This window comes from Tiliqua scincoides, chromosome 3 (genome assembly GCF_035046505.1).
Source record: "Tiliqua scincoides isolate rTilSci1 chromosome 3, rTilSci1.hap2, whole genome shotgun sequence".
Classification (NCBI taxonomy): domain Eukaryota; kingdom Metazoa; phylum Chordata; class Lepidosauria; order Squamata; family Scincidae; genus Tiliqua; species Tiliqua scincoides.
This window is the reverse complement of record NC_089823.1, coordinates 60,369,140-60,393,307: the sequence shown is the minus strand read 5'-3', so window position 1 is coordinate 60,393,307 and position 24,168 is coordinate 60,369,140. Positions and strand designations below refer to the sequence as shown.

At 42.8% G+C, this 24,168-nt stretch overlaps 1 protein-coding gene across 2 annotated transcripts; it reads right to left on the bottom strand.

Annotated features, from left to right (window-relative positions):
* Positions 1–732: 732 nt before the first annotated feature.
* IFNGR2 (interferon gamma receptor 2) lies at positions 733–22,604 on the bottom strand. 2 transcript variants are annotated; one of them, XM_066619776.1, is made up of 8 exons: positions 22,393–22,604; positions 17,095–17,221; positions 16,804–16,860; positions 12,209–12,378; positions 10,471–10,610; positions 7,710–7,854; positions 5,174–5,328; positions 733–933 (listed from the first exon to the last, which is right to left on the bottom strand). In XM_066619776.1, the coding sequence occupies exons 1-8, from the start codon at positions 22,451–22,453 to the stop codon at positions 832–834; spliced, it is 957 nt and encodes a 318-aa protein (XP_066475873.1). In that variant the 5' UTR covers positions 22,454–22,604; the 3' UTR covers positions 733–831. The 2 variants fall into 2 exon arrangements, with proteins under 2 accessions (XP_066475873.1, XP_066475874.1); XM_066619777.1 differs by lacking the exon at positions 16,804–16,860.
* Between the last annotated feature and the right edge of the window lie 1,564 nt (positions 22,605–24,168).

Here is a 24,168-nt window from a genome sequence, read left to right as displayed (position 1 = left end):
TAGATAAAAACACCAACTCATCTCCAAAGCAGACTTCTTGCTGGCATCGGTCCAATACCCTGATCTCCTTTCCTCCCCATAAATTCAGACATTAAGCAACCTGAGAAAATGAGGCCAACACCACATTAGTGTTGGCCTCTGCTGGGAACAACTTGCAGTGGACTGCAATAAGTATATCTTCCCTAGGAGTTATTTCACCTGGAAGCAGGTGCAGTTATTTCCTTATTTCAGCTAGAGGCAGATGCAGTTACATTATGGGGAAAAAATTATTTAGCCTAGCTGTATTTGAGCCCTGGCCTCTGCTTCTCCCAAGCAATGTTCATTAAACCTATATACCCCACTTTCTTCAGTTTAAGATTGCCATTCAAACTGAAGATATTCTTAAAAAAAAGTTATGAGACGAAGCAATCCTATCAATTCTTACCTGGGAGTAAGCCACGCTTACTATAATGGGCCTTGCTTCTTAGTAGACATGCATAGGATTGGGCTGCAAGTCAGATAATGGTGTTCTTCTGTGTTTATACTTTAATCACCTTTGAATCAAGTTGTTTCAATAGTTGATGTCAAAACAGCTTCTGTTTATTGTGATTTTCATCTACCTTAGCAGATCCATAATTTTGTAATCCTAATGAAAATACCCTTGTTTAATAGTGAGGAACTAGGTTAATGGAAAAACCTAGGGGAACAATGTTTTTAAATTCCACAAGTGAAAATTAAATCTCAGCCTCTGGATTTAAATGAACAAAGATGTTTTATTAGTTTATCATTTCTGTACTTCCATCTTCAGTAAATGTCCTTGTTGATTGCTCTTGGCAAAGCCATTGCTATAGTTTAGCTTTCTTCTGCATTGGAGATAACTGACAGAGTGTCCCAGTGCTCTTCTCCAGCACTGTTTTTAAATTCTGCAAATACAATCTGAGAATTTTGCAAGTCCTGGGGGGGAAAAAGCATTAGAGACCATTACAAATATGTAAAACATATGACAGAATAGTCCATTCTACCATACTATATATGGTTTCAAATTATAATGCTGATGTTTAGCAAATGTCCATAAACAAAGACAAGTTTCAAGATTCTTCACACAGGTTTTTATTGCAAGCAAAGGAGTTTCATCCAACCCAGCTTCAATTATGTGGATTAATAAATGGAAATGAGAAGATCTGGCTTTTTAGTTCTACCTTTCAGTTAACCAGTTTTCAGTTCCATAATATCTTCTATTAACCCGGATTTTGTACCCTCTCGAGTATAATCCAGGTTCAAACCTCTTTATTCTGCCAAGGAAAACCCCACTTGAAATTTTCCTCTCTAAGTTTAGACATTCATGAAATATTGTGAATTCAATGGCTGGGAATGTATTCAAAATACAGTACTAAAACATCCTAGTGTAGTTTACTACTGTAACTATATATTGTCATTTCACTTTAATATAAATATCACAAACATATTTGTGATACCTCCTGCTCCTCCTGGGCAGGAGGTCTGGTCTAGAGGGTAGAGCCTCCATTTGCCTGAAGATTAACATCCACAAGGTCGCCAGTTCGAGGCCACCGGCACCGTGCAACCTTCAAGCAGCTGGCAAGCTGCAGCTGAGCTGTTCCATCTGCTCGGAGCGTGGGAGGATGGAGGCCAGAATGTTAAACCAGATCGGAGTGTAACATCTTGAATGTGGTGGTTCTTGAAAGAGAGAACCTTCTTTCAATTTGTAAAAATCCCTGCGTGGATTTAATAAGCCTGCCTGTGTAAACCGCCTTGAATAAAGTCTTGAATAAAGACCAAGAAAGGCGGTATATAAATACTGTATATTATTATTATTATTTATTATTATTATTAACATATATTCTGTTAAAATTGAATAAATGATGATATATTACAAAGCAAAGTTTAATGGCATAATGCACAGTGCATTGGAGTAATATTTTTTCTCTATTCAACAAGAGGTAAGTGTATCTCTAGCTAGAGAAGGAACTGGCTGTCCAAAGTAAGCACCCACAAATTTTTTGGCCATTGTGAATCCCTCCCCACTTCTGCAAGCGGAATGAGCATTCCTTCTCTCATACTTGGAGTTGGGAAGGGATGCCAATCATGAGTACTGGTGTTTTTTTAATATATTCTAAGGATCCCTGTAGGTATACAGCAGAAGTATACAGCAGCACACTGTACATCTCAGCAAGGTCCCTGAAAGAGAGGGCTGGGTCATCCAGGCCACAATGGAAAGCAAATTCTGCCCATTTTACTTTATTCCCCATAGGAATGAATGGCAACGATTCACAGTTAGAAAGCAGAAAGGACATCACTGGGGTAGAAGCTAAATCCACTTGGGGAAGGGCTGTAGCTTAGTACCTGCTTTGCATGTAGATAGTCCCCAGTTCAGATTCAGTCCACAGCATCTCCAGGTATGAGAGAAAAAAAATGTCTGCCTGAAGCCTTGGAGAACTGCTTCTAGTCTGTGTTGACAATACTGACTAAGACGAGCCTGTAGCCTGATTCAGTATAGACAGCTTTCTGTGACCTGATCCAATCCATGGATCTGCTGCAATCTGCATAGCCCCATTTGTGTTTTATGTTTCTTAGGGCCCAGTCCTATCCAACTTGCCAGCACTGGTGCAGGCACAATGCAGCCCCAAGGTAAAGGAACAAATGTTCCCTTAACTTGAGGAGGTCTCTGTGACTGCCTCCTCACCTGCGTGTGAGTGAGCACACTCTCAGTTATGTGTTATATGTTGTATGTAGAGTTTCTGGCTTAACACACCAGACACCTTAAAGGTGGATTTGATTCATGGATCTCCTGCAGTGATTCCCAACCTTGGCATGGCTGCACTGGCACTGGAAACTGGACAGGATTGGGCCCTTAGTCATGCTGAATTGGGGCAGAATGTTGGGAGCTGATGTATGTAATAACTTTATAATCTACTTCCTCTAGGTCAGCTTAATTTAGTTCATTCACCCCAGTCATATATGGTACCTTGCCAAATAAATAATAATAATAATAATAAACTTTATTTATACCCCGCCCTTCTCCCCAAAGAGACCCAGGGCGGCTTACAACATGTTAAAAACAGATTAAAACATAATTTAACAAACAGATAAAAGCATATTAAAACACATTAACAGATACCATAAAAACAGTAGTCAGATAAAAAGTCAGATAAAAAAAAGAGCATAAAGCAGCAGATCATAGAGGACTCAAGCCTGTAAAAAATACTAAAAGATGTAATATTGTATTGTTTCCATTCAGAAAGAACAGAAGTGTCCTATTAAGCAAGTACTACAGCCAAGATACTCTGTTATGATTACAAGAAGTGTGACTGTACCTTTATCTAGCTTTTTTCCCCTTCCATTTACATAAAAAGACAAATAATGAGTTAAAATCTTTCCTCTAGCTGACAGATAGCCAAGAAAGTTGCATAGTTAATCCAAAGAGCTTGAATTGGAATGTACTCAATCTAGGGCTTGAGTGTAGCACCATATTTGCAAAATGGCAAAAAGCAAATGTGTATGACTCATGTGGATTTAATAGAAGCCAGGAACATCAAGAAGTTTTTGACACACAGCACCTTGAGAATTGGGGGTGGGGTGGGGAAACATGCCAGATTTAGCTGTCAGGCCTCAGCATGTGTTTAGGGCTGCAGTTGAAACACTGGGACTGACTTCTGAACAAACAAGTACAGGATTGAGCTGCAAGTCTCGTGAAGCAAAGCAGAAGCAGGCCATGTGTTACTTCCACCATCCCCTGGGGAGTGCCTAACTGCAGTTAATAGTCATACCAACACAGACATCTATCACAGTTCGAGCTAGGGTTTGAGCTATTTCAAGGTGGTGCTCTACTGGCACTATACCAGTGAACCAGCTCACAATATTCAATATAGGGTAGGGTGAGAACATAAATAGGTTACACAGAAACCTGCCTTACAATGTGGCAGACCACTGGTCCATCTAGCTCAGCACTGTCTGCACACTCACTGGCAGTAGCTCTCCATGTTTCAAACAGGATTCTTTCCCAGCCCTACTTGGCTATACCAGGGATTGAAGTTGTGACCTTTTGCATGCAAGCATATGCTATTGAGCTGTGGCTCTTCCTCTCTGCTGCCAAACTGTGATTGGTTGGAATGGTCACAGCAGCACCTTGCTGAATAATTGGATGTCACAGGCTTAAATTAAAGTCACAACAGACTCACTAGATGAGCACAGTAGCTGAGCCAGATGGTCTCCGAGCTCCAAGTATGCCTGACATTTCCTGTGGAAGTCAGGGCTGGGGATTTAGTGTAGCACCTCAACACTAAACCCTAAGTCTGTTCTAGTTTACTCCAAGGGCACTGTGATGGTCTGCAGCTTCACAGCATTCCCAGAGGGCATGGGATGCTATGGAGCAGCAGCCACTGGGGTTCATTGCTCCCATCATTGATAGCTGGTGCAAGAGAAAGGGCACTTAATGATCACCACAGTTGGGAGGGGAGGAGTCTTGGAAGAGAGGAAAATATAGGAAGGGGAGGACTGATAGGCAAGGCAGAGAGGAAGATGGAATGAGTGGAAGAAGGGATGACCAAGAGAGGAACTGAGGAGAATCATGGGAAAAGTGACAAGGCGGGAAGGAGAAGCAAAGCAACTCAGAGAGAGGTAGATGAAGGAGAGGCAACAGAGAAGGGCAAGGAAGGAAGAGGGAAGGATCTGGAAAGTTGACCCCAAAGAAGGAGGCATAGCAGGAAGGCAGAAGAGAGACTATTCGAACCAAGGCAATGGTTTGGGATAAAGCCTGTTCCCAAGCTATGGCTGGTCTGTGGGCCAGGGCAAGTGTGCCACCACTAACCTACCAGGCCTAGGTGCTGCCAGGAAGAGGCAGTGGGAAGAGCCAGGGAATATCCCAGGGAGGAAGGGTCTGTGGGACAATTTCTGGTGGAAGAAGACAAGAAGGGAATAGAGCAGGACCAAGGGGAGGAGTCCAGAAACGTATCTAGGACTTCACTCTGTTTGCCAGGCCATAAACAAAAATAAAAAAAGGACTGATACTGGACTCCTTGCCTCATTCCTATGTTTGCATATTGACGTCTGTTGAGTATGGGCCATGCAGTTTTCATTGCCATATAACACTCAGCTTCCAGCCCAGGAGGAAGGCAAGGTGGCCAGGGCCCCGTATGGGCAATGTTTATAAATCAGCAAAAATAATCAATATACCTACCTCTTCAAAGTGGAATGGTATTGCAAGAGGAGGACGCCACAAAGATTTAATTGCATCTTGATATTTACGAACAGCCATCAAGCACAAAAATACTGCAAAGAGTATAAAAACTACAAATCCAAATATCAGTGTGACATATAGAATTCTTGTTGCATCTGAAAGAGAGGACATTGCCTAAATGTTATATTCAAATGCACTAAAATTTCTCAATCTTATACAGAAGTACTCTGTATATAAAATCAATCACATTTGAGGCTGTCCTTGAGACCATAGAGAATTTAAAGGTTTGCAGGAACCTGCATAGAGAACTTTTGCTTTTGACATCATTTCCAGCTCTTCCACCCAGTCCTTTCCACTGTACTCTTGCCCCTGTGTACACTGATTACCAACAAAATATTTAATACACAGAATTTCAAATTCTAACTTCCTAGAAATTTCATGAATACATGCATGATATTTCAAAATGCAGAATCTAAAACACAGAATACCACATACCTACTGATATACTGTAGATACTCACCTATAGTATTTTTGCCTATAAAATTTTTGCCAAGTAATCAAGCTCAAATTATTACTTCACCTTATCTCTGGTTCAATCAGAGGGCAGAGCCTTTCAACTCTGAAAAGTTTCTTTCTTGCTAAAGCAGCTCACTAGAAGCAATGCAGAGATCATTTGTTTCTATAGTAACTTTCCTGGGAAATTCCAGCCAAAGTTAACCTTTTATTCTCCTCTGTTCCCTTTTGCTGCTGCAACCTGGTTCCTTTTTGCAAAGGCATGCATTTGGAAGAGGTCTTTTTTTTCCAACACCAGGATGGGTTCCTCCTTTCCATTTGAAATAAAGTCCCAGGCTACAATTTAGTGCACCATGACTTCAGAATAACACCCATGGAAAGCAGTGGGTCTACTTCTGAGTAAAAAGGGATGCAAATATATGCAGCTGCATCTCTCTGCTGTGAATTGAATTGCACACTCCCAGTTATGTGTTATGGGTTGTACGTAGAGCTTCTGGCCTAACACACCAGACACCTTAAAGGTGGATTTGATTCATGGTTCTCCTGCAGTGGTTCCCAACCTTTTTCACTTGCATATCCCTTGGCAGCCCGTTTCCATAAATTGTACCTTTCATATTAGCAAAATGTTTGTAATAATACAAGCCCTCATCTCCTCTATATGAAAGCCCAGACTTCATGTATTTGTCACAGTGTTTTTTCTTTTCATCTGTTTGAAGAACAGAAGACTCTGCCTTTGCACTGTTTTGCACCAGAAGTCTCCTGAGAATTTCTCAGTGAATGATCACTTTCCATATTATGTTTCAGTTTTTTTACTGTGCTGGTTGTCAATCACTGGTTCATACATGAATTGATGACCAAAAACTAGCTATTTGGTGGGGCTTTCACAGCCAACTAGCTACCTCCCTTCCTGCCTTGCTGGTCCTTGCAAGGCATTCCTGTCTTGCAAGGCATTCTGGAGTATGACCTGCCTTTTTCTGCCATAATTCCATTCTTTTTCAAGTAGAATAGAATAGAACAGAAAATTTATTTGTCATTGTACCCGTATACACAAGTACAACAAAATTAGGTGCTTTCGGAAGGTAAAACAAGACACGACCCACACAAAATGACAATACAACAAAGTCAGGCAGACTACATATACAATCACCACATTGCTAAAACTCTGTTCAACATATCACTGTACCCCCGCATTTAATCTAGACACTGCACTAGAATAAAAACTGTTCTTTAATCTACTCGTTCTTGTTTTTATCACCCTATATCTTCTTCCTAATGGCAATAGTTCAAAAAACTGATAACCGGGATGCGAGGGATCTCTCAGAATTTTTGAGGTTTTCAACATACACCTTGTACTGTAAAGCTCCTCCAAAGAATGGAGGGAACAGCCAATAATCCTCTGAGCAGTGCTGATAACCGTCTGGAGCGCTTTTCTCGCCACCACTGCACAACTCGCAAACCAAACACAGAGACAACAAGATAGAATGCTCTCTATGTAGCTGCGATAAAAAAGGTAAAAAAGATAAAAACACTTAAAGGTCCTGTTGAGTGTCCTGGGAGTACATGAATACCAGGTTGGGAACCACTGTTTTACTGGTATGTTGTTTACAGAGCACTTACTCTGATAGTGTTTACAAAAAGACCAGAATTTAAAAAGCATAAAAATGTATCTTATGATCTTTTACTGTTTTTAGTAAATTAGAGACTACAGTTCTTAGGTAACAATTAGTGGTAGGTTATTTTTCAGGATCTGGCCTTGGGTAAAAATCAGACAAAACTATAGTCAGACACCCCCCTAAGTTTAACCCATGATTAATTCCATTATTTTTGGCTCAAATCGTGCCCTTGACTTATCTGTGGGATTGACTTATAGGCGAGTATCTGTGATATGTATTACTTTTTAGAAGTTTTTCTTGAAAATTGAATAGCTCTAGGCATTGCTAAAACTGTCACTTTAGCACGTGGAAATACATTAAGTGATAGTAAAAACAATTTTACTATTTTATTTTTGTGAAAAAGTGTGTACCAGTGACTGCAGTTTCTTTGCAATAAGGAGCACTTAATTGTCCCTTGAAATTTGATGCGAACACTGCTTTTATTTGCAAGCAATATACTGTTCTTTGCTTTAGATTCTTGAGAGTGACTTCTGTATGAGTGGTTTCCAATGTATGCTGTACAGTAAGGAGGAAAGAAAAAAAGTGTTACAATTTTCAAATTATGTATGTATCAATCTGAAGTGATCAAGGTAGCTTACAAATCACAAGTCATAAAAAAACTAAAAACAAACATTAACTTCCCCCTCCCTCAACAAAGAATAAGCATTAAAATTAATGAGCTAGCTCTAAAGCAGGGATGTCCAAACATTTTGGCAGGAGGGCCACATCATCTCTCTGACACTGTATTGGGGGCCGGGAAAAAAGAATTAATTTACATTTAAAATTTGAATAAATTTACATAAATGAATATATTAGAGATGGAACTTATATGAATGAATGAAGGTCTTGCAGTAGCTCAAGGCCTTGCACAAAGCAAGGCTGGCCTTTCCTTTGCTGCCAATGCTGCATCACAGAGGTGAATCAGCAAGTAGTGGAGGGAGCCCTCATCCCACAGTTCACACAAGAGGTTGAACAGTTGCCTTCAAGCTGAGAGCCATTGCGTCAGGCCAGCATGGGCTCCAGGAAATCTCCGGAGGGCCAGATGCTCATTGGAGACTGGGGGCTCCCTGGGGGCCGGATTGGAAGTCCCCGAGGGCCGCAAGTGGCCCCCGGGCCGGGGTTTGGGCACCCCTGCTCTAAAGAGAAGCAGACACAAAGACAACGTAAATTTGCTGGAAAGAAAGGTCTCCAGACAGTAATGGAACACTGGCTAACTGGGTGAAAACCAGATTCGTGGAGCAGGGGGACTCCTAATCGAGCACCACAACAAAAGTGGCCCTGTCACCTATTTTCACCAACCGTGCATCTGAAGGCAAGGGAAAGCACCAAACAGCCTTGGATGACAACCTAAAGAGAATAGGCAGATTCATGTAGGGAAATGCAACCCCTTAGTTGCCATGTTTCAAAGCCATTTAGCGCTTTAAAATCACCATGAACCCGAGTACAAGAAACAGACTCATAGTCAGTACTGCTGATACAGCATGGAATAAGATGCTCCAGAAACCTGGTACCAATCAGAACTCTCACGGTTTCATTTTACATCACGTGAAGGTGCCAAACAATCTTCAAAGGCACTTCAAATGTGCAAAGCGTATTGCAGTAATTGTATGTGACAAAAGACATGTGTAACCAAATGGCCAGATTCACCCTCTCAAGAAATCAGCCTAGTTGATGCACAGCTGATACCAAGCAAAAGCACTCCTGGCCACAACCACCGCCTAGATAGGAGCAAAGCTAGAGTCAGTTCCACGTGTTGATCCTGACTTTAAAAGGGAAGTACAACCCAGTCCAGACTGGCTGACACCCTAGCACCAGCTCACTTTATCTAAGAAAACCTCTGTCTTGTTCAGATTGAGTTTCACTTTCTTCACCCGTATTCAAGCTATCAGTGACCTCTGAGAGCAGTCCAGATTTCCACAGCCTCACTGGACTGAGATGTATCAAGATGAAGAGCTGCATGTCATTTGCATATTGGCAGCAACCAGCTACAAACCCCTAGACAGCCAATTTAAATAGCATGGAAGATGAAACCCTGAGGGACATAGAGGCCAGGGAGTCAAGCAGTATCCCCCCCCCCCCCCGCCTTGCCCTGCCCAGCACCATCATCTGGAATCTATCTTCCAGTAAATTGCATCCCAGCATGGCAATCCAGATTACCTGTAAATTAATGGATTACCTCTCACACTCCACAAGATATTTACCTATAATAATTTTGCTCTGATGCTACTGAATTCTATGGGATGGTTCCCTGGATTTCTTGTGACCGCTGCAACCTTACACAGAGAAATGTCTTACATTTTGCCTGCCTGTGGCACTGGCATAATATCCAAGCAACATAGGCTTAATCTGGTTTACTATCCTGAGCCGCTGACATTTCCTATCCTAAGTCCTTACACTGTGTCACATTGAGTAACCAATATTCTCACCCTTGCCAACAGCAGTACTTAAAACTGCCAGTTCTACCCATTTCCATACAGTTTTCCTGCACCAGCTTAGGTCTTTTCCAAATTCTGAGCTCTATTTGCTCTTCCCCTCAGTAAGATTTTCTTATAAAAGTACTTTCCTGTGCAGATACACAACTGCTGCCAAACACATCAGCAAGATATAACACTAGGTTTAGAGCAAGTCAATAGGGAAGATGCAGACTGATCCTAAAACTGCTCGTAGTCCTTCCAGTAACTGCTGGGTTTTCCAGTATGTGTTAACATCTGATCTGTGACTGAACTTTACGAACAGTTGAGTGCTTGTTTCTATACAAGTAGAGTATATTCTGCTTTGACAAGGATCAGCCCTATAGGCTGCAAACAATTTGCAGAATAAGAACTCATTAGAAGGGCAGCACATGACAATCGGTTGAGCAACAGCAAAAATAAAGATATAGGTGCAACTCCAGAAGTCTTTCAAGTCAACAAACAAGTCAAGACATTTAGTACTATTTTCAGAAAATTCCTACTGGAAGGGTCAAATGATTTTTACTAGAATTCTTTCTTTAACTGGCCAAAATCTCCCTTTGATGCATTTAAAATATACACAACTAAATGTCTATTATCACAATTCAATTTCCATGCTAGGAATTGTTTAATATTCCAACTTTTCTCACAATTAGCTTGTCTAATAAAGGCAAATTCTTACATTTGTTTTTGATGAGTTGTCCCAGTAATATATGATATATTCAAAAAAAAGCGAAGGCTCTTTGAAGGGCTGCTCAAAACTTATAAATAGTGAGTTTGCCCTAGCGCTTATATTTATATTTTTTGGAGGTCCTAAAGTAGCTGAAATAAAGATAAAACAGATATCAATTTAAGCACATTCCTACTAATCTTGATCAAACACAATTCAATCCAAATCACATCCACTATGACATGCACAGGAAGTCCTCATGTGTTGAGCATCTGCTTTAGGGCACAAGCCTAACCAGGTCTACTCAGAAGTAAGTCCTATTGTGTTCAGTGGGACTTACTCCCAGGAGAGTGAGGTTAGGATTGCAGCCTTAGTCTCTTCCCCCCCCCCCCACAAAGGAATGAACATTTGTTCAGATGCCACCATGTAATCAAGTGAAATAGCTCTTACAACAGTGGGAGCATCCAGTGGCGTAGCTAGAGAGGGGCCCCCAAAAACACCCAAGAAGGCAGTCCCTCCCTCCAAGCAGGTGAATGTATTGAGCCCTATGGAAAGTGAAAGTAAGCCACATGGTCGCATATACTTGCGAGTAAGCAAACATGCCTTGGCTGCTGGTCAAGTCAGGCAAAGGGGAATGCAAGGCTGGCTGCATGGTCCCAATCTGATGAAAGTGGAGCTCAACAACTGCTCCCCCCCCCCCAAGAATAAAACAGAGGCTTGAGCTGGTAATGTGGGCACTGGGCTGAGGGTTGAAAATCTCACTGATTTTTTGTGTGGTATTGCAGGCAGGCTACAGAGAAAATTCACTAGGTGAAACAGGGTTAGCTTCCCCTTATTTAATTATGTTTTCCTTTTTATTTTATAAAAATATTTATAATTATTTTATTTTGCTTGATGATGTCACTTCTAGCAACGACATCACCTCTGGTGGGTCCTGGACAGATTTTCATTCTAAAAAGTGGGTCCCAGTGTTAAAAGCTTGAGAACCACTGCCTTAACTCAAAACAGGCCAATGAGACATCCTGGGGGGGGGGGGTGACACCCTAGTGACTAAAATTCTGGAAATCATGACTTTTAGAAATAATACCATCATGTTATATACCATTTGATGCAGAATTTCATTCATTGCTTGTGGGGAAATATTCACTGCATTTATTTTCTGGCCATTATTATTATTAATTTCATATCATGACTATTACTATCTCTCAGTCTCACCTACCTCACAGGGTTGTTGTGAGGACAAAATAAGGGGAGGAACCATGCATACCACCCTGAGCTGCTTAGAGGAAGGGTGGCATAAAAATGTGAATTAATTAATTGGTTGATTGACTGATGTCATATGGGGTGACAAAAATTTTTGGTCAAATGACCTAGCTACGCCTCTGGAAGCATCTAAATGCTCTCCAATGCCCTGCAAGAAGAAATCTTAAAGATATGAGACGTCATTACAACAGCATGAGAAATGGGTCAAAAACCTGCCTGCTGTTCCATGCAAACAAGTTTTCACATAGGAACTCATGGGGTATACAATACATATTCTTCAAACTTCTCCATTAAAAGTAATGCAGGTATTATAGGTTGAACTATTTCATATTAGCAAGTGATACATTTTCATTTGTTCCCCTTGTAGAGATTTATGCAAGATCGTCTTTCTTGCACTAAGTACAGCTGCACACACAGAATGAGGCAGAATGAGGCAAACACATTTTCTCAGAAGTATTGACCGAGATAAAAATGAAACTAAACATACTGTTTCCTTCTACTTGAAAAGGAGGAGTCATTGTCCAGTTCGATTTTAATTCGCCTTGTTGAGCCCGAACACGTAAATTGATTATGTAAAATTTTACTTCTTCAAAATCACATTCAGGTTTTGTAATATTCGTGCAATTTACTACTTCTTCCCAATGTTCCAAGCCCTTCCTGCAATAGAAGAATAAAAAATCCTTACTGTTTTATTTAGCATGATTGATGAAAAACTCTCAAAAATAGCTAGCCTGTTCTTGAAGCATTAGTTCTGCACATTCTTCAGTATTAGGAAAAAATGAGTGATATGCACCATATGAGTTTGATATGCACAAATGTAGAAAAGCTAAACAGAACAGGGGCCACACTGTGCCATGCAGTTGCACTACGGGAAGAAATTTCTATTAAAAAGCAAGTAGGATCTATATGACCATTCATAGTCCAGTTCTGACAAATGATCTGGATCTGCACCAAATGGATAGAACTGTGCACAGGGATATAAAAATAAAATATCCCTGTGCAAACAGGGCATAGATACCCATCTAGATAAAAGGACACATGCACAGTAGGCTTTTATAAGGGCGCTTTCTCCCTCCCTCCCTCTCACTCTCTGAGATGCCATACTGTCTCCACCTAGTCTCATCAACTCTTCAGATCCAAACTACATGTTACATTTATCATGTTACAGTGCAGTTTAGAGCTTTCATTTGCTGTTGTGTAGCAAGTAAGTGGGGTCACACTGGGGTAGTTGTCAAGGCTTAACAAATTCAGGTCACCATTGCAATTAAAATTTCTTCCTGGATCTTAAGAAATGACTGCAAGGCTGCAGCTGAAAGGCTGTTATTGCAATGGCAGCTTCCTCAGTTGCCAAGCAGTTGGGCTTTACTGTGGAAGCAGCAGGAGCTGCTGGACTAGGGAGAGGTGCAGGAGGATTGACTTAGTCCAATCCTATTAGTTGGACTTAGTCCAATGCAGTCCAATCCATAGTGCTGGTGCTACATGTCGTAAACATGCTGTAAACATGTTTACGGCACCATGGAGCACTGGCGCTGGGCCCAGCACCAGGAGAACACTGTCCGGAGGTGAGTGAGACCGCCAGGCAGAGGTGCGGGCTTTCAGGGCGAGGGGAAGCATTCCGTAGTGGGGGGAGGAACTGGTCTGGGGTGGAGATGGGATTGGCGGAGGCCTCCTCCGCCGATCCCATCCTCTGTATCAGGTTGAAAAGTCTGACGCAGTGGTTCTGAAGTCTGTGCTGGCAAAATAGCACAGAGAGCTTTTATAGCACATGTCTGCTCAGAAGAAAGCTCATTAAGTACAATAGAACTTACTCCTAGTTAACTGTGTCCACCAAATCCCGTATGAATGTATTGGTTCAGTTTCAGGGTCTGCACTGAAATTGGAATATATGTCGCTCAGAACATCCAACTCCTGCCAACCCAGCACTGTCATGCTTGTGTGAATGCATCACCAAAGGATGTACTGCACTTGTGTGAAAGCTCCAATGCAGCCACCTGTAATTTGGAGACCCAGTGCATAGCCCCGCAGACTTAATGTAATGAATTTTAACTTTCAAAGAAGTTCCTTGATGCAACTTCTTTATTTCTTTATCAAAGCCTTTAGATCGTTTTGCTTTTACACTGCTACTTGCCAAGTCTTCCTACCACAACAGAGTTGGAATTGTGCTTTTAACACTTGTTTATATATCACATTTAACTTGTACCATTAATTGGTGCCATGTTATTTTTTTAGAGGGGGAGGGATAGTTTGGTTATTTTGGGGGGAGGAACACAATTAAAACAAATTTGAAAGCTGCAAGATGCATCTAGTTCCTAAATATTTGGGGTGGCTCCTAGATACAGAGCATACACAGGTCCAACCTTGTTATTGATTTTTTATACATGGATTTGACTCAACACAAATGGCCACTGCAAATGAGAAGGAATATGGTGATCCCTGGAGAAGGGGAAAAATGCATCCCTTTAAAATCACAGTTTTAAAAACTGCTTTTTACTGTTGTAGGGAGACAATCATGCAAGTGATGACAGGCATAACCTAATTATCCACGGATTTTTCACCCTTTAAATCGGGGTCTCCAAACTTTTTGGCCAGAGGGCCATCAAATATCTTGATTGGCCATCAGATTTGGCCATCAAATATCTGGCATGGTGTTGAGGGCCAGGTGTTGATTGGCCATCAGATTTGGCCATCAAATATCTGGCATGGTGTTGAGGGCCAGGAAAATTTTTTTTAATATAAAAATTATTTAAATAGAGATGGAACTTAGATGAGTGAATAAATGAATGAATGGGCTCACTCATTCAACCACTCTAGCCCTTGAACACCCTTCAGACACAACCAGAGCATAATTCCAGTCATGTTTGGCCAAGTGGGCCAGAAGCTTCCAGGGGACAAGAATAGTTTGGAGATCCCTGCTTTAAATTAAAGGAAAACAGTCATTTAACAAAAGCATCTTTAATGAGAGAGAGTGCAGCCAGCTGACAATCCATCAATCATTCTCTCTCCAGGCTTCACTCCTCGCTTCCCCCTGAGCACGTGAAAGAAGGCTAAATGGCAGTGATTATCAGCTCTTCCATTCTTTCCCCCTCACTGCAGCTCCTGGTGAAGGGAGGGATTGCTGCCTCCTAGTGAAGCCTAAGTGCCTGGAGAGAGACTGATTGCTTCTGTGTACATTTCAAAAAGTCAGTAAGGCTGTTTTTAAATTACTGGTGCAAAGAGACTTTGTTTTTTAAATTGATTTGCTTTAAATAGATTTGCATCCACCTGAGTTCTGGGAATGGAACCCTCATGAACAATGAGAATCATCCTGTACGTCAAGCCCTGCTTTACAGCCAAATCCTAAGCTGCCCATTGCACCGGGACTGCCATGGCGCTGAAATTGCTGCCGCAGTATCCTATGCACAACAGGGCAGCTGCCAGTGGCTCCTCGGGGGGAAGGAGATGAAAGTCCCCTTCCCCTGGGTAAGGGAAGTAGCCCCACAATGGGGCTACTTGATTCTGTGGCAGCCCTTGGGCTGCAATAGCATGAAGGGCTTCCATGTCTGGTTGCGTAGCCCAACATGGAGCTCAGGATCCAGCTCCAACGGTTCCACCTCCTTCCCGCCTTGCTCCTTCCCCCTGCGCGCCTTCTCCCCACCTCCCCCATGCCTCCACCTAACTCTCTGCTGCCTGCTGGTTCAGGTGACCACAGACTGGCGGGGCACCGCTGTTGCACCGCTAGCTCAGGCACTGGGCTAGGTCCGGCGCCTGGCCTACGCTAAGGGCTCACAAATGTATTTTATAGCACATTTGCGACAGTGCACGTCAGCGATAAGCCTGTACACACTGTTTAGGATTGGGCACTCAATCCTTTACCTCTGCTGATCTTCCATCAAAAAACTTCACCCCAGAAACTCTGACCCTTACAGTGCCATGACACAAACTGTGCTGTCATATAGTGAACATAACACATCATCAAATCTCACACACCTTGTATTGCTTGACAAGTATGGATAGGTACCATTTTTTAAAATTAGTGCATCGTTTCCCAAACAGGCAGCCCAACTAAGAAATAAGGTAAGTGTTTTTCAGTGATTTTGATGGACTAAAACCTCAATCTAAAACATTTACTTGAAAACAAGCCTCCTTTATTTGAATGGGCCTTATTTCTCATCCTCAAATACATTTCAATTCAGATGCTTTAATTTAAAAATTGTTTTAATAATCAATTGTTGCAACTATATCATTTCTGGTTCTCAATGTACACTACGAGTTGATCCTATGTGTAATGACTTAGAAGTCACTTTGGTCCACAAGGCTTACTCCCAAGTGTGAATAGTGTTCAAGCCTTAAACAATCAGCTTACACACTAATGTTTTGCTAGAGGTAAGTCCCTATCTAAATGTTTAGCACATACAGTATTAATGTTGAATGATTTTATAGTAAGTTTCCTTATGTTTTTAATGCTCATTGGGATTACAAGGTGATAGTCACAAGTACTATCAAGTTCAACATAACCTACTTCCCATCAAGGATTCTCAGTAGCCTTGTGCAACTTCTGTAATTTTCACTGAAACTGCTTTCCTAATTAGTGCAATCAAAACCTTAGAAAGCTCTTGTTAAAGGAACTCACATAATAAATATTTACTATCTTAGATCTGAAACACAGGTTAAAAGGGGAGAAATGGAGTAAAATAAGGTATAGATTAGTTTTCCTTTATTTCATAAAGCCTGGTTCAGACAATACTGACCATTTTTCTAAAGATGTGAAAAGATTCCAACACCAAAATCCTATGCATGTTAAGTTCAATGGGACTTACTCCCAGGTAAGTAGACATATGCTTGCAGTCTGAAACAATGTCTCATTTAATTCAATGGGCCTTACTACCAGGTAAATTAACAGTATTATTGTTAACAGTGTTTATACACCACTTTTCAACAAAGAAAAGTTCACAAAGTGGTTTACAGAAAAAAAAATCAAATAACTAAATGGCTCCCTGTTCCAAAAGAGCTCACAATCTAAAATGATGTAGAAGAACACCAGCAAACAGGCACTAGAAAAGACCTTGTGCTGGAGTGAAAAGAAGGAATTCTACACACACGTACCTGGTAGAAAGGTCCACTGAATTCAATGAGACTTCCTCCGAAGTAGGCATGACTGCACTGTAACAAACATTTCGAATTTCATTCAACTATCAGTAATTTTTTTAAGACAATTCTTGGATTAGAAGTATTTAATTAATTACTTTGTATGCAACTATTTGCAAACGTTCTGTGAAACATTATTGCAATATATTCAGAACAATACTACATCCAAAATAAAAATTAGATTACTACAATACCACATTATGATAGCAAAAAGCATTACATTTTGTTATACGAGAAATGTTTACTTACAGACTAGATTCAACGGTGTATGACACAGAACTATTGACTGTGTTAACTGGAGACCATCTTAATTTATTTTGACAATTATATGACTCTATTGTCAAATTCTGAGGAACTGGTATGGAGTGAGAAGATTCTACAAAGAGACAAAAAATATACCATAATAAAAACCAGCAAACTTAGGTGCCTGCAAAATTCAGTACAGACGAGCATATTATTTCACATTAATCTATCTACCATGCAATATTTCTCACTGTGCCAGCATAGGGTGTCACAAAAGCACTTCGTGACACCCAGCAAGTAGGCAGAGCCGGCAGGAAAGCCCGCCCCATCCCATTACTTGACACAGCAGGTAAGCTTGTGCCAGGCAGCACAGGGGCTGGGGGAGAGCAGAGAGGAAGTGGGACGAGGGCAGATCAGGCCCTGGAATAGGGCAGAATCAGTAAGCTGATGCACACTGAATCCATCTCCATGACAAGAGGCTTCTAACACTTGTGCCGGCCATATGGCAAGGCACATATCTGAGTAGCCCCATTGCACAGGCTGGGGCTTTATACACTTAGTAGCCCCATTGCACAGGCTGGGGCTTTATACAAGGTAAGGGACATTTGTCCCCTTACCCCGAGGAGACCTCCATCCTGCTCCTTCCCAGTGCTAGATACAGCATGAGCCATGTGGCCCCACTGCACCAGAGTTGGTTAGGATTGGGCTGTTAGTTAGGAAGAATGTAAGACCACATTGCCACTCAATGAATCAGTAATTCAAGTAGTTGCAGAGAATTCCTCGGTAGCCGTATTGAGCCGTAACCCCGGCATCCTGAGACCATACATTTTAGCAAAACAAACTGACAAAAGTCTGCTTAAACTAACACACACAAAATGGCTTTCCTTTTTCAGTTCTGCAATCTCTCTCCAAATTCTCTTAAAAAGGAGAACAAAAAAGGTTTACTACCCAAAGCAGTAAGTACATCAGTTTACCACAGGAGTGGAAGTAGGAAAAATTTGTCATCTCCTGATCATGACCCTTACATGCCTCCAACCAGTTAAGTTATACAGATCTTGATACTCAACCCACACACTACCAGAGTTTTATATATTCTCTTACTCTGGCACCAATGGATCATATTTTCTTTTCCATTAACTATGTGCATTTTTATTTGTGATCAGTGTTATATGTATCTTCCTCTGAGGATACACATACATTCCCATTAATTTTAAATGTGCAAATTTATTATCATTTACACAACACTTATAAGGTTCAAATTATATTGTAATATTTGTAGTTTCAATTATGGCTTTAGTTCTATTTTTAGAGTAATCTTCACTCTGGGATATTCATTCATCCTTTTGGGAACATCCAAGGACCACCCCTGATCACTAAGCAAACCAGCACTTTTTATAATGGTGTTCCTCTCTTTATATTTAAGCACAGGTGAGCAAATGTCTCTCTTCACCCTAGCGTGGCATTTTTTTCAGTCAGTTTGCTGGTGTTCCTCTTGTATATTTTTAGACTGAGACCCCTTCTGGGACAGGGAACAATTTGTTTATTGATTCAGTTATGTAAACTGCTCTATGAACTTTGTTGAAAAGCTGCATATATTCTTAATAAGTCACAATAATCATGCTTCACACCTAGTGAGGCTAATTAACATAAATCTGCATAATAAATCCTCTTGAAACCCCCCCCCCCTTAAGACTGTATAAAATGTAGGCCATTTTGCCAGCCCAAATGTATGCCATTTGCCAAATGTAGCCCATTTGCCAGGTCATTTTGTTTTTCTTAACATCCAACCAGATGAAGGGTTCTGATGAATCTAAATGCTTGGTTAGGATCGTGTCTCTGTTGAATGGTCCTAAAATGGTATGTTCAGGAAACTTGTACTGTGCAGATCCACATTTAGCAGATGACCGTCTGAGATTGATCTTGGGTCAAAGAACCATTTGATTTAGCTATGCAAATCACTTTTTGTTGAAAAGCAGTATATAAATAAAGGACAGGGCTCTTTCTACTGGCCTATAAACCCTTGCCTTGTCCCATGATCAAGAACGTATTCATGATAACAAATTTATTTCAAAATGCCCATCTTCTGTATATGCCAACTGTATTCTCTTCCAAACACTTGTGGTTACGCAAGTTAGATCCCAGCACCAACATCCTATGTTTCTCAAACTGCCGGGACCCACTAGGTGGGTCATGAGCCAATTTCAGGTGGCTCACCATTCATTTTAATGTGCATTTTGATGCTACCAAGGTATGCAACTGCATTTGGGCAAATGTTACATATATGTACTATTAACAGGCTACTATGTATATGCTTTTAATAATGATAGTCAATGGGGCTTACTCAGTGTGCATAGGATTGTGGCCTTTGGGATGTTTGGGGAATTTTTTAAACAAATCAGCAACCGCTTGGGAGAATTAGGAGGGTACTTTATTTTAAATAGAATTTTAAACTTATACATATTGTAAACTTGTTTGATTTGATTTTGTCATATGGGAGGTGTTAAAATTTTCCTGCTTGATGATGTCACATCCGGCCATGGCATCACTTCCAGTGGGTCCTGACGGATTGTCATTCTAAAAAGTGGGTCCCAGTGCCAAAATGTTTGAGAACCACTATACTATACAATCCAAATCAACACCACTTTCACCTTGATACTGACACACCATACCCCACAAATCCAGTACATTTGTATGTATTATATGTAGCTGCAGCACCCAGCCAAATGCTTATTTGACATCTCCATGTCTGTTACCCCTAAATGTTCATCAACAGGGTTGTTAAAAGGTGGACCTGTTCAATTGACTTTATGGACGCAACTGGAATTCTAATCACAGTATTTAGTTGCCTGCCCAAAGCAGAGGGTTGAACTACATGACCTCCAATTCCACCATCCAATGAAAGTCCATAACTTCCCAGGGCTGAGTCCAAGAACCTATTTTCAATACTATAGCTATTATTATACGCATAGCTATTATTTATATTTAAACTGTTTTCAACAAACAAGTTTCCAAAGCAGTTTATATACCATATACGAGGTGTGTCCAAAAAGTAATGAGAATGAAGTTCCTACACTCGAGAAGGGCTCTGTGAAGGGAGAAGCTGACCAAGGTCACTTGGGGTGGGGTGCCAGGTATATGTTAGAACACTGATCAGTTGCATTCCAGCCCTGTCAGAGTCGAGACATTCTTTTTTGTGACACCCTTTTCAAGTGCCCTGTATTAAGAAAAATGTAAGCAAGTTTGGAAAAGAGGTACACAATAAAATTTTGTGTGAAATTGGATAAAAGTACATCAGAAACTTTGGAAATGGTGAGGAAAGTTTATGGAAAAGCTGCGCTATCATCTGCACAAGTTCTTGGTTGCTTGAGACAAAGCTTTTCGTGTGCGTCCAGAGATCTGCTCAACTTAGATCCTTCATCACGACAACGCACCAAGTCACAGTGCTTTGGCTGTTGGAGAGTTTTTGGCTGAAAAACACATCACAGTGCTTCCCCATCCACCCTACAGCCCCAACTTGGCTCCTTGCGACTTTTTCATATTCCCAAAGATGAAGAATGGTTTGAAAGGACAGCATTTTGGTAGTATGGATAATGTCCAAAGAGCCACTATGCAGGCTCTGAACGCCATCCCACTTGAAACTTCCAGGGATGCTATGAAGAATGGAAAATTGCTGGAAGTGTTGTGTACACTCACAAGGTGCATACTTGGGACAATGTTCAGTTGTAAACTTTTTCAATAAAAGAATTTTTAAAATATTCTCATTACTTTCTGGACACACCTCGCATACTTGAGCATGTCTAGAGTTCACTTATGTTGCTACTTTATGTTCCAATAGCACTCTTGCACAGCAAGTTCCCACTTAAAGTTGTTGACAGGTTCTTGGAAACTACAACTTTAAGAAAAACAACTTCTCAGGAAACCGATTTTATCATGGTTAACTGATATACTTAAACAAGAGTTACATTCCTATAGCATGTTTCTGGTTACAAAAGCACCACTAAACTTCTAAATAAAGACCCAAAACATTTCTAACATTGAAATAGCTTCCTGGACCATGGAAAACCCTCGAAGACATGGGGAGAATACGCAAACTCCACACAGACAGCAGCCTTGGCAGGAAACAATTTTTTTCCCTTACGAACTTTAGAACGAAAAGACTTAAAATGAAATGACTTTAAGTGAGGACTTGCTGTGTACTTTTAACAGCAGCATGAAACAGTTCAACAGGGGCAGCTTCTACCACCACTACACATCAGCATGCTCAGAAAAAAAATGTATTTATTACTACATTTCTAGCCCACCTTTCTTCCAAGGTGGAGAGTCTCCTGTAGCTATGTAATAGGAACTCTGCTACAGAGAGACAAGAACTCTGTTCCAAGTTCAAATAACTAGAGCACATCCCCATATTAAGAGTCAAAGGCACATCAGGGTGACCAGATAGCCTAACTGCAAGAGAGGACAAAGCACCCCAAAATGTAGGACATCCAAGAAAAATGAAGGACATGGCAAAAAAAAGCTAAAAACGCTTGTATGTTGATATCATGCGGTTAATTTAAATTATATTACTTTCAAAACTATATTATGTATAGGCTGCAATCCTAACCACACTTTCCTGGGAGTAAGCCCCACTGAACAAAACAGGACTTACTTCTGAGTAGGCCTGGTTAGGATTGTGCCCATAATTTATTAATTCCAAGGTTATGCGCTGCCTGCTCATAGGGAAAAGGAGGACATTTGAGTTCGTTTCCAGGACAGGAGGCTTAAAAAAGAGGACAGGTCCTGGCAAAAGAGGACATCTGGTCACCCTGAAGGCAGGGCACCTCAAGAAAGGGGAAGGCACCAGGATGCAGGTCTCTTGTTGTCTTCCGCGCTGCCTGAGGCACCTGGTGAGCCACTGTGAGATCCGGGAAGCTGGACTAGATGGTCCCTTGGCCTGACCCAGCAGGGCTCTTCTTCTGTGGCTGAGCTGGAGTCCAGGAGTTGCCCGGGCTTCAGGTGTTGAGCAGTCCTGCCCCAGCTCAGGAAAGGGGGGTGGGCGGCAGGGCTGCTGGACAGCCTGAGGCCCGGGCAAGTCCTTGCCAGAAGTCAGCCGCTCCTTCCTTCCAAGGCGAGCCCAGGACTCTGGAGACGGCTGCACGCCCCCCTCCCCTCCACGCTTCCTCTTCCCCGCTCTTGCTCTTCCAACCCGGGAGGCAGGCAGGTGGGCGGAGATAGGCGCCCTGAGGCGCCTGCTCCAGCGGGCCTCGGGGGTGGGTCCCCGCCCCCGCCCCCGCAGCGGCGCTTTCCAGCCAGCCCGACGCGTACCTGCCCAAGCCGCGCGCCGCCAGAGAAGGAGCAGCAGCAGCGGGACGCCGAGGCTCCGCATGGTCTCCGGGCTCCGCGCCCTCAGGGGGTGGGCGACAGCGGCAGGCTCGTCCCCGCAGCCCCCGCCATTCCCTCCAGCTCGGCGCTCCAGCGCCCGCCACTCCGCAACTGCTCCGCTCGCACACGTCCCCGGAGCCTCCCAGCCAAGCCCGTCCTCTTCCCGGAGTCGGAGCAAGCAGGGGGCGGGGCGGGCGGGGCGGGGCGGCAGCAGAGTTCACCAGCAGGGCTCACTGAGTCGCTGGAAGCGAGAGGGGGGGGCAGGGGGGAGCGCTGCGAATGCGCCATTCGCCAGCATGAGTGGCGCTGAGGGAGAAGCTGTGTGGGCCTCTGCTGGGTCAGGTTCCTGGAGAACCTGGTGGACACCAAAGCACTGAGCCTGTGGGGAAAATGGGGTGAGGTTCCAGGGGAGCCTCTTCACCATGCGCTCTAAGGGCCCCGTCCTGTCCAACTTTTAGACACGATGCAGCCCCTTGGTCAGAGAACACACATCCCCATACCTTGAGAAGGCCCCAGTGACTGCCCCTCCACCACAGGATGCCCACTGGCACAACTGCAACAGCTCTGGAAACTTGGATAGGATTGGGCCCTAAGAGCTCCACCCGCAGTGTCAAAAGCACATTTGCGGCCCTCGGCGCCAGTGCTAGCCCAGCAATGGGCTAGGGCTGGTGGGTCACCGGTGCTCCGCCACTCTGCAGTCGCAGAGACCGCTGGGTGCAGAGAGGTGAGTGGAGGCATGGGGTGAGGTGGGAATGAGGTGCTCCAGAGCAGGGAGAGGGCAGGGAGGAGGCATACCAGGGGAAGGGAGTGGTACGGGAGGGAGGCAGGACCAGCAGAGCTGAGCTCCGTCACATCCAGAGCCTCTGTGTCGGGCTGCAGACCTGGCACTGAGGCTCTCGAGTCTACAGTGGCTCAAGGGTTGCCGCAGAAGAAAGTAATCCCATTGTGGGGCTACTTGCCTTACCTGGGGGAAGGGGACAAAAGTCCTCCTCTCCCAAGGTGCCGCCAGCACTGCCCAGTTAGTGCTGAGGATGCCGAGGCAGCCATTTTCAGCACCATGGCAGCCCCATGCTCTAGAGAGCGTAGGATTTGACTGTAAGGTTCACAATCTTGACCAGAAGCCTATGGGGCTGGGTGATAGAGGTTCATCAGCCTCTCCAACATCTGATGCTTCCTCTTTGGTACTGGATATCTCTCCAGTATTTCTATCTCTCCAGGATATCCAGTATTTGGTACTGGATGGTCGAAGGTTTTGGCCATGGCGATTTCTCTGTACTGGCTCTCTCGAGACTTGTTGGCCCAGCAAAAAAGCCTCAGAGATCAGCAGTGTTGTGGGGGTTGCTTCACCTGACTCCTCCTCCATCTGTCTTTTGGCTCCTTCCTTTGACTTGCCCCAGTCATAGAGCGGCTCTCATGTGGCCTTCCCTCTCTTCGTTGCCAGAGTTGTGAAGATTCTACTGCAGTCCCTGACATTGTGCCCAAGATGGTTGGGCAAGTCTGGAGGTGGACACAGATGTGTCTGACAATTTTCCACAGGCTAATACCAATGCCTGTTTGATGTGGCACCAGCAAGGTATTATCCGATAACAAGAACAGAATCATAGATAAGGGGAGATGGTGGCAGTTCTGCCCCTTGCAGTTAAGTGAATTCACAGATAGCAAATTTGCATATAAAGAGAACTGACTATTGATTTAACCTCATTTAACCCCATCTGCTTA

Excerpts from the sequence above, each read along its gene's own strand:
- IFNGR2 (XM_066619776.1), bottom strand. The coding sequence starts at position 22,453 with ATGCGGAGCCTCGGCGTCCCGCTGCTGCTGCTCCTTCTCTGGCGGCGC. Across the intron at positions 17,222-22,392 it reads GCGGCGCGCGGCTTGGGCAG|AATCTTCTCACTCCATACCA; the intron begins GTACGCGTCGGG and ends GTCTCTTTGTAG. Across the intron at positions 10,611-12,208 it reads TTTTCAAGTAGAAGGAAACA|CTACTTTAGGACCTCCAAAA; the intron begins GTATGTTTAGTT and ends TCTTTATTTCAG.